The sequence below is a fragment of the Portunus trituberculatus genome, chromosome 11 (assembly GCF_017591435.1).
Source record: "Portunus trituberculatus isolate SZX2019 chromosome 11, ASM1759143v1, whole genome shotgun sequence".
NCBI classification, from domain to species: Eukaryota; Metazoa; Arthropoda; class Malacostraca; order Decapoda; family Portunidae; genus Portunus; species Portunus trituberculatus.
Genome location: NC_059265.1, coordinates 2,536,655 through 2,547,684, shown reverse-complemented (window position 1 = coordinate 2,547,684; position 11,030 = coordinate 2,536,655). Strand labels below are relative to the sequence as shown.

Sequence of the window (11,030 nt, the reverse complement as noted above, 5' to 3'; positions counted from 1 at the left end):
CAAGGTAAAATGTGTCCCAGTACTGAAGGGGTTAACATGTCATACTAACCAACCATTACCCCTTACACAGAATGATTATTTATGTTACAACTTTGCCCACTAAGACTAAGGTAACAGTAATTGTAATGGGAGGCACTGCAAGGTTTTCTTCATTTTTCAGAATTCTTATTTATTTATTTATTTTTTCTGTCAGCTTTATTTCTCACCCAAAAATTGTTAAGCTGCTCCCAAGGGATAATTCACCCCCAGTTTGGGAACCACTGTCTTGGAAGGTCTCATAAAAATACTGAATTTCTGTGGCAAGGTGCTGGAAATGTGTGTGTGTGTGTGTGTGTGTTTGGAAAGTTTTTTTAGGGTTGGGTTTTGAAATAAGTTTGTGTTTTATACTGTGAATTTGTTTATGTGAAGATTTTTGTGTTTTGAAGTGAGGTGAGGCTGTGTGGCAGTGTGCATTAGGATCTGGTGAAATGTGTGTATGTGTGTGTGTGTGTGTGTGTGTAACAAGGTCACAACTCCTCGATTTACATCCCGTACCTACTCACTGCTAGGTGAACAGGGCTACACGTGAAAGGAGACACACCCAAGTATCTCCACCCGGCCGGGGAATCGAACCCCGGTCATCTGGCTTGTGAAGCCAGCGCTCTAACCACTGAGCTACCGGGCCGTGTGTGTGTGTGTGTGTGGGCAAGATTGGTTAAGTGTGTGTGTGTGTGTGTGTGTGTGTGTGTGTGTGTGTGTGTGTGTGTAATTTTACAGGGCCTGGGCTTTATACTGTGTGGCCCCATCTCCATATCTACAGTCTACACACATCCAACTTTCCTTTAAAACTATGCACACCCTCGCTGACACCACCTCCTCACTCAGACCATTCCACACCTCCACACATCTCTGTGGGAAACTATATTTCTTCACATCTTTCAAGCATATTCCCTTGGCTATCTTTATACTATGCGATCTCGTAGTTCTATTTAAATTTTCCTCTCTCAACATCATTTGCTCATTATCCACTTCATCCAAACTGCTCAACAGTTTATAAACCTGTATTAAATCTCCTCTTTCTCTTCTTTGTTCCAAGGTAAGCAAATTCATTTCTTTTAATCTTTCCTCAGGTCATTTCTGCCAATTCCGGAACCATTTTTGTTGCCATTCTCTGCAATCTCTCCAACTTCCTTATATGCTTCTTTTTATAAGGGGACCAAACCACCCCAGCATATTCCAATCTTGGTCTAATTACCGTACTAATTAATTTCTTCATCATATCTTTATCCATATAATGGAAGGCTAATCCAATATTTATAATCAAATTATATATTTCTCCAAACATCTTGTCAATATGAGCCTCAAACTGCCCATGGTCTTGTATTATCACTCTCAAATCCTTTTCCTTTTCCACCTTTTTCAACACTACTCCTTCACCCATCTTATATGACCCTCTTGGCCGTCTTCCACTCTTCCCCATCTCCATTACATGACTTTTGCTCAGATTAAATTCCATCTCCCACCTCTTGCTCCACTCCCAAATCCTATCTAGATCTGCCTGTTAAATTTCACAATCTTTTTCACTCTTCACACACCTACACAATTTCGCATCATCCGCAAACAAATTAATATAACTGTTTACTCCTCTGGCATATCATTAATATAGACAAGGAAAAGTATAGGTGCCAGCACTGAACCTTGTGGGACTCCACTCTCCACCACCAACCAGTCCGACTTTGCATCCCTTATTACCGTTCTCATCTCCTCCATCTCAAATAGTTTTCCATCCATTTTAACAATTTTCCCTTCAGTCCTCCATAAATCTTTAATTTCCATAGCAGTCTCATGTGAGGTACCTTGTCAAAAGCTTTTTCAAATCCAAATATACACAGTCCATCCATCCCTCTCTCTCTTGTATTTTGTCAACCACTCTCAAAATAAAAGCTCAGTAGATTTGTTACACATGACCTCCCTTTCCTAAAGCCAAATTGATGATCCGATAATAACTTATGATCCTCCAAGAACCGTATCCAATATTTCTTTATCACCCTCTCACAAATCTTACCGACCACAATTGTTAGTGACACAGGTCTATAGTTAAGAGGCTCTTCCTTACTGCCTCCCTTATAAATGGGCACCACTTCAGCTCTTTTCCACTCCACCGGTACTTCCCCGGTTTCTAATGAGCACCTTATAATATCATATAATGGATCAATCAATTCTTCTCTACATTCCTTCAATAATTTTCCTGAAACTTCGTCTGGTCCCATCGCTTTATCATCTTTAAGTTCCTCCAACATTTTATATAACTCCTTTTTAGGTATCTTAATGTCATCCATGTGCACATTTCCTTCTACATTTTGAGGCTTTACAAACATTGTTTCTTTAGTAAATACTTGTTGAAACCTATTATTTAGCAATTCCGCGATATTCCTAGGGTCATCTACTATCCCTTGCTCTCCTTTTAATCTTTCAATGGACTCTCTCTTTTTAAGTTTACCATTTATGAACCTGTAAAACAATTTTGGATGTTCCTTACTCTTGTCTACAATATCTTTTCAAATTTTCTTTCTTCCTCCCTCCTTACCCTCACATACTCATTTCTCGCCACTCTATAATTCTCCTTATTTAGTATATTCCTGTTCTTTTTCTATCTTTTCCAAGCCACATCTCTCATTTCTTTAGCCTTAACACAAGTTGCATTAAACCAATCCTTTCTTCCTTCCTCTCTCGGTTTATACTGTGATACAAATTTCATAACTCCTTCTTTATAATATTTCATAAAAATCTCATATTTTTTTTGCACTTCTCTGATTTGTAACATCTCCTCCCAATCTAATGTTCTAAAATAATTGTTCAAATTTTGTGTGTTCATCTTACTATAATTCAATCTACCACTCCTGTATGTCTCATCTCTCCTTCGCTGTGTTATTGCCATCTGCATCTCCATAACCACATGATCACTCTTCCCCAATGGACATTTATATTGTATATCCCCACATAGGTACACTTCTCGTGTTAACACCAAATCCAGTCTAGCGGGTTCATCATCTCCTCTATATCGAGTATTTTCTTTCACCCTCTGTTCCATCATATTTTCCATCATTAGATTAAGGAATCTCTCTCCCCATGCTTCCTCTCCAACACCACTTACTAGATTTTCCCAATCCACTTCTTTACAATTAAAATCTCCTACTAGTATCACCTTTCTTTTTCCAGTTTCCACTTTGCAAACTCTGTAAAGTATCCTTGATCATATTGTCGTATTCCCTTAATGTCCAAGAATTTGTTTTAGGAGGTACATAGGTCACCATGATTATTAATTCTTTTCCATCACTTTTAACCTTATGCTTATCACTTCTGCATTGTTCTTCCCATACCAAACCTTATCCACATTTATCTCCTTCTTCGTCATAATCATAACTCCTCCTCCACCTTTACCCTCTCTATCCTTTCTCCATATATTGTATTTATTATCCAAATTTACCTTTGTTTTTTCATGTAATTTTGTCTCCGTCAAACACACTATATCAGGCTTGCAATTCTAATCTACTTGACAGTATTCCATCTATATTAGTATACATTACGGTCCACCTACTGGTCCCTCTAGGGGTTCCTCTGTATTCCTTCTTTCCACATACCATTTTTTGACTCTCTCTTCTATAACTCTCCAAAAAAACTTTTCCTTTTCCTCTTCAGACAGTTCATTATTTTTTCTTCTTGCCTCTTCCAACAATTCAATATATCTTCTCCTCTCTTCCTGTGTGTGTGTGTGTGTGTGTGTGTGTGTGTGTGTAAGGGTATGCTCACACTACAAGCAGAGCGGTCCGGTTAGGTGTTCACACAATAAGCAGAGCAGGGTGACCTACACAAGAATTCTGGGTGTCCTCTTAGCCACAGAGCAGGTCGGGCAGGCAACAATATGATAAAAAGAAATAATAATAATAAATAAATAAATAGTGTCAAATTCCACAGTGTTTACCTGGAAGGACAACAAAAAATTTGACGATATATAAAGGAACGTGAAATTCTGTTGGTAAAGTCATTGTGTGTGTGTGTGTGTGTGTGTGTGTGGGGCTCACTGATCTGTACAGTGTGTTTTTTTCTCTCTTTCTCTCTCTTCCTTCTTTCTTTTATGTTTCCTCTTCTTCCTTTCATTTTTCCTCAAGGGATGGAACAGCTGTAGGAAAATAAGAAAAAAGTGTGTTTTCCTTTCATGTATAGGACCAGAATATCACTTCCTTCTCTCTTTTTCTCTCTCTTCCTTCGTTCTTTTATATTTTCTCTTCTTCCTTTCATTTTTCCTCAAGAGATGGAACAGCTGTAGGAAAAAGGAAAAGGGTTTGTGTTTTCCTTTCATATATAGGATCAGAATATCACTTCCTTTTCCTCTCTTCTTTTCTCTTTTTTTTTTTTTTTTTTTTTTTTTTTTTTTCGTCAGTTTCCTTTCATTTTCCTCAACGGATGGAACAGGTGTGGAAAAAGAAAAGTGTTTTCCTTTCATGTATAGGACGAGAATATCACTTCATTCTCCTCTCTTTTCTCTCTCTCTTTCTTTCTTTCCTCTTCCTTTCATTTTTCCTCAAGGGAAGGAACAGCTGTAGAAAAAAAAAAAAATGTGTGTTTTGTTTCATGTCTAGGACCAGAATATCACAAAATCAGCTTTTCTCAGCAGACTACTAATATAAAGAGTCAAATTGTACCAGAACTATGCACAGTCTGGTCATTGATTGTCATTTTGTTGTCAGCAATAAAGGCTCACACTGGTGGACACCTTGGCCGTGGGTGGAGTCGTGGAGGGCTGGCTTCCCACCCACAAAAATGTGCCACAATAATTATTTTGCGTCTGTACGTCCAAAACAATGTCAAAATTATTGCTGCTAGCAACCACTCTGCCCACTCTGCTTGTAGTGTGAACTTACCCTTAGAGTGTGCTGTGTGGGTGTGTTTGTGCTGGTTAATCACTTTTTTGTGGTTTTTGAAGGGGTATGTTAAGTTTTTAGGAGGTGTGTGTGAGGTGAGGGTGTGTCAGGGTGTCAGGGGTATATCAAGAGTGTATCTTAGTCTGCAGATTGCTTCTATGAATTCAGTACTGAGACACATTTTACATTGAGATTTGTGTACTATTAGACCATTTTATTGACAATAGCAAGGGTCTATGGTGGTCAGAAGATTAATGGCCACAGTCTTCACTATTTTAACCCCTTCAGCATTAGGACACATTTTTACCTTGAGATTTTTGTACCATGAGACCATTTTATTGACATTAGCAAGGGTGTATGGAGGGCACAAGATTAATGTGTGTGTGTTGTTTTTAAAATGTATTGTTTTCAGGTATATTATTACTATTTGATTGTTTATTTTGATTGCTTTCTCTCTCTCTCTCTCTCTCTCTCTCTCTCTCTCTCTCTCTCTCTCTCTCTCTCTCTCTCTCTCTCTCTCTCTCTCTCTATTGAAAGAGTTGGTTTGTAAGATTGTTTCACTTCAAAACCAAACATTTTCATCTTTGAATATTTGTTAACTTGAAAGAATTGTTAAAGAATATTTTGTGAAGTTGAAAAGTGTTTTAAAATTTTGAAATTTGTAAATTTGTGCAGATTTTTTGCTAAGTTGTAAATGTTTATACTATTAAGTTGAAAATTTGTATAGATTTTGTAGTTGATTTTGCTCACTGTTTTATACTCTGTATAGAAAATTCAGTTTAGATTTTATAATCACTGTATTCTTTGTAAGTTGAAATAGATTTTTCACTGTTTTTTACTAAGTTGAAAATTTGTGTAGACTTTTCACTGTATTCTTTGTATATATAATTTTTTTTTATTTATTTGTAGACTTCCTGGCAATGTAATAATGTAAAGAATTGTTAAATAAAAGTCTAGGGAGACTCTTGCATTTAATTTTAACTCCAATATGGATCTGCCTAATCTCCGGAGACTCTTTCGAGTATTTTTGACTTAAGTACATTTTTAGGGCCATTTGTGGGGGTTTTTAGGTCCATTTTCTGCATTTTAGGGCCATTTTTGGGGCCATTTGTGTTTTAGGGTCCATTTTGGGCATTTCCTGCCATGGAGTTTTGGGGTCCATTTTGGGAATTTCCTGCATTTCTTATGGGTTTTGTAGTAGTGCAGGTATTTAGGGTCAGTTTGGGGTTTTGGCTAGTTTTTAACCATTTTCTGCTGGTTTTGGCCAGTAGTGCCAGTATTTAGGGATCTGCTTTGGTTTTTTTGCTTTGACCATTTTTGCCGTTTTTTGGCCAGGTATGCAATATTTTTTTGGACTTTTCCATAACTTCAAGGAATGTCTTCTTAATTTACTCTTTTTTTTTCACCCCCACATTTTAATATTTTCTTTCACATTAGCTCATCTCTCCATTTTCTTGTATTATGATAAAAAAAAGCATGAAATTAGTTAGCGTGTTTTTTATTTCTGGCCTGTTATTGTTTAGAGTGAGTGTGGGAGGTTGATAGGCAATATTGGTGTGTCAGACAGTGACCTAAGCCAGCCTGAGGCGACTACTGACTAGTCAGCCACAAATATTCCCAAGAAAGGAAATTCTCCAAAACAATAAAGATTTCTTCACAATTTATTATTCAATCATGACAACAGCTCCAGGTACAGTGACACCACCATTAAGGAGGTGGTGGTGGTGGTGGTGGTGGTGGTGGCGGCGGCGGCGGCGGCAGGCGTTGAATGGCAGGTCTGCGATGAATCTTTCACTGGACGGAGCCGGCGGTAGTGGTGGTGTAGCAGGTGTCAGGTGGCAGGGGGGTGGGTGGCCGGAGTTGGTAGGGTAATGGGGAGAGGGTCAGTGAACGCGCCGTCATCCACTCAACAAACTATTCTCCCTTAGCGGCGGCGGCAGCAGCAGCAGCAGCAGCAGCGGCGGGTTCGGGGGCGGGGGCGGCGACCATCACAGTGCGCGATGCAAGGCAGAGTCCTTCCCTGATCTTGAAACGGTGGCGGAGGCAGAAGGGTTAGTAGTGGGCGTTGTCAGTGAAGACAGTGCAAGGTACACAAGGCTCATTACCGCTGTGGAGTCAGGCCTTTGGATCGTCAACTCCTGTAATGGACAAAAATGAAAAAAAAAAAAATGAACTTGTTCACTAATTATCCCTACAGCTAACACGCAACATTGCCCTAAACACTCCTTCACTGCCTCAATCAGCCTTTCACTCTTCATTCTACGTATTCTTGATACTACCACCACCCACCCCACCACCACCACCACAAATCGAACATGAACATTAGTATCCGAGTTTACCAATTACCTACATCACTCGTGAACCTCTTAAACATCTACGCCCGCTTACCACTTTAAGAACTAATTTCAAGAATATATACCCAAACTTATCGTTATACTACCACATCTCGCTTCTAAATCACGTACCTTGAAACACCAGCCCCGTTACGTTAAGAAATCCTGTCCACTCATTCTTTTCGCCGAGGTAGCCATTGTATAACTAGGGAACCAAAACGACTCATCCGAAATATTTTAGCCTCAAATACAACTTACTTGAGTTCTATAGTAACGCGACACGTTTAATCTCTTCAGCACCAAGACGCTTTTTCATGTTCCTTCCGTCAGTACTTGATCTTATACAACTTCAGAAATTTACGCGAGGAATTAAAATAGTGAAGACACAGGCCATTAACCTTGTGACATCTATACACGCTTTGTAACAATAGAATCATCTAATTGTACACACGTCTCAAGGTGAAAATGCGTCACAGTACTGAAGAGGATAACTAATTCTTCCTTCCTACACAACTACAATGACCACGAAAACACTTCACTTGCCACCGTCATTACCCAAATCTATTCTGAACCCGTTACTCTAACCGCACTAGTAAATGAATGACCACAAGTAAATTTAACACTCATACGTAGCGATGGTTCCGGATACATCCTACATAGACACGCAGACACCGTATAGTTAACCTTCCATTAGATTTTCTGCATTTTAGGGCCATTTGGGGTGTTTTGGGGTCCATTTGGGAATTTCCTGCATTTCTTATGGGTTTTTGGCCAGTAGTGCAGTATTTAGGGTCAGTTTGGGGTTTTGGCTAGTTTTTAACCATTTTCTGCTGGTTTTGGCCAGTAGTGCAGTATTTAGGATCTGCTTTGGTTTTTTTTTTTCAGCTTTGACCATTTTTGCCGTTTTTTGGCCAGGTATGCAATATTTTTGGACTTTTCCATAACTTTTCAAGGATAATGTCTTTTCTTAATTTACTCATTTTTTTTCACCCCCACATTTTAATATTTTCACATTAGCTCATCTCTCTCCATTTTCTTGTATTGCTATGATAAAAAAAGCATGAAATTAGTTAGCGTGTTTTTATTTCTGGCCTGTTATTGTTTAGAGTGAGTGTGGGAGGTTGATGGAGGCAATATTGGTGTGTCAGACAGTGACCTAAGCCAGCCTGAGGCGACTACTGACTAGTCAGCCACAAATATTCCCAGGAAAGGAAATTCTCCAAAACAATAAAGATTTCTTCACAATTTATTATTCAATCATGACAACAGCTCCAGGTACAGTGACACCACCATAAGGAGGTGGTGGTGGTGGTGGCGGCGGCGGCAGGCGTTGAATGGCAGGTCTGCGATGAATCTTTCACTGGACGGAGCCGGCGGTAGTGGTGGTGTAGCAGGTGTCTGGTGGCAGGGGGGTGGGTGGCCGGAGTTGGTAGGGTGATGGGGAGAGGGTCAGTGAACGCGCCGTCATCCACTCAACAAACTATTCTCCCTTAGCGGCAGCAGCAGCAGCAGCAGCGGCGGCGGCGCGGGGCGGGGCGGGGCGGCGACCATCACAGTGCGCGATGCAAGGCAGAGTCCTTCCCTGATCTTGAAACGGTGGCGGAGGCAGAGGGGTTAGTAGTGGGCGTTGTCAGTGAAGACAGTGCAAGGTACACAAGGCTCATTACCGCTGTGGAGTCAGGCCTTTGGATCGTCAACTCCTGTAATGGACAAAAATGAACAAAAAAAAAATGAACTTGTTCACTAATTATCCCTACAGCTAACAGGCAACATTGCCACTGCCTCAATCAGCCTTTCACTCTTCATTCTACGTATTCTTGATACTACCACCACCACCACCACAAATCGAACATGAACATTAGTATCTGAGTTTACCAATTACCTACATCACTCTTGAACCTCTTAAACATCTACGCCCGCTTACCACTTTAAGAACTAATTTCAAGAATATATCCCCAAACTTACCGTTATACTACCACATCTCGTTTTTAATGCACGTACCTTGAAACACCAGTCCCGTTACGTTAAGAAATCCTGTCCACTCATTCTTTTCGCAGAGGTAGCCATTGTATAACAAGGGAACCACAACGACTTTTACCCGAAATATTTTAGCCTCAAATACAACTTACTTAAGGAGTTCTATAGTAACGCGACACGTTTAATCTCTTCAGCACCAAGACGCTTTTTCATATTCCTTCCGTTAGTACTTTATCTTATACAACTTCAGAAACTTACGCGAGGAATTAAAATAGTGAAGACACAGGCCATTAACCTTGTGACATCTATACACGCTTTGTAACAATAGAATTATCTAATCGTACACACGTCTCAAGGTGAAAATGCGTCACAGTACTGAAGAGGATAACTAATTCTTCCTTCCTACACAACTACAATGACCACGAAAACACTTCACTTGCCACGGTCATTACCCAAATCTATTCTGAACCCGTTACTCTAACCGCACTAGTAAATGAATGACCAAGTAAATTTAACACTCATACGTAGCGATGGTTCCGGATACATCCTACATAGACACGCAGACACCGTATAGTTAACCTTCCATTAGACACAGTATACGTAGCGATGGTTCCCGATACATCTTAGTTACATACAAGCAGACAGACACCGTATAGTTAACCTTCCATTAGACACAGTGCACATCCTACACATATCCTGTTATCCTTTTATCAGTCAAAATTCCTAACAACCCTCTATTGACTGACTAACAACTTCCTTCCTATCATCACAGCAAGTCAACGCACACTATTTATTTACATACACCACCAATCTCTCCGCTGTGCTGTGCTGTGCTGTGCTGTGCATCAAGCTTCCCGTTGCTATTACCACCGTTGCTGCACGTCACGCCCAACGCCAAGACACACACGGCCACTGGGCTGCGTAGACTCGAGGGGTCGGTGGTGGCGTGGAGACTGAAAGATGTAGCAGGCGTGGTGTCTGAAGTACTACTGCTCTCACTGCCATCCTGAGCTACTGATCTTGCTTCGTTCTCGTCTACCCTCCCCCAAAAAAAAAAAAAAAAAACTGCCGATAAGGAAAGAGCAATTTGAGGCCAAACGAACATTATGAAACGCTGCCGGTGAACCGAACCACTGGTCCACCACCTGGATATAAACTAGCCACGCTCTTTAACGCCTTCCAAACCAACCGTTATTACACAAACTCAATTGCATATGTTTGTTTTATCAATCATTCTTATCTTCCGTGTAGTATTTAGAATAATACAGGATTTTTTTTTAAATTTTGTTGTAACATTTTGAAGCTTCCTTCGTTGTAAATGATTATGATAGATAATAATTCTCTCTCTCTCTCTCTCTCTCTCTCTCTCTCTCTCTCTCTCTCTCTCTCTAAGTAAACCCTACCTGTAAATCAACGAATAAAGATAAAAGAAAAACGTATCATTAACGGGAAATTGATTATAATAGGTAATAATAATTCTCTCTCTCTCTCTCTCTCTCTCTCTCTCTCTCTCTCTCTCTCTCTCTCCAAGTGAACCATGCCTGCAAATCAACTAATCAATATTAAAAAAATGAAGAGTAAAAACGTATCATGAACGGATCACTTTTCTAAGGAAGCTTGAGTTGAATTGAGTTGTAATGATGGAAATGCAATAAGTTAGATGAATGACTGAGACGGAGGGAGGTGGAGAAGGAATTAGGAGGCAAACTAGTGGTGGCTCACACGAGTGAATGGATAGCTAACCCTTTCAGTACCGTGACACATTACGATATCCATGCTATATGTTTACTACTGGGTGATTTTATACAGCTTCACAAAC

The 11,030-nt window shown here is 40.0% G+C and overlaps 2 protein-coding genes across 3 annotated transcripts in view; both read right to left on the bottom strand.

Moving 5' to 3' along the window:
• Positions 1–11,030, bottom strand: part of LOC123502275 — a 487,861-nt gene that overhangs the window by 113,139 nt on the left and 363,692 nt on the right. The window lies entirely within an intron of this gene.
• Positions 8,768–11,030, bottom strand: part of LOC123502508 — a 3,302-nt gene continuing 1,039 nt past the window's right edge. Inside the window, exons 2-3 of the mRNA XM_045251631.1 lie at positions 10,014–10,251; positions 8,768–8,934 (exon numbers count right to left, since the gene is read on the bottom strand). Coding sequence (XP_045107566.1) covers positions 8,785–8,934; positions 10,014–10,251 — 388 coding nt within the window. The 3' untranslated portion in view covers positions 8,768–8,784. The remainder of the gene's footprint in view (positions 8,935–10,013; positions 10,252–11,030) is intronic.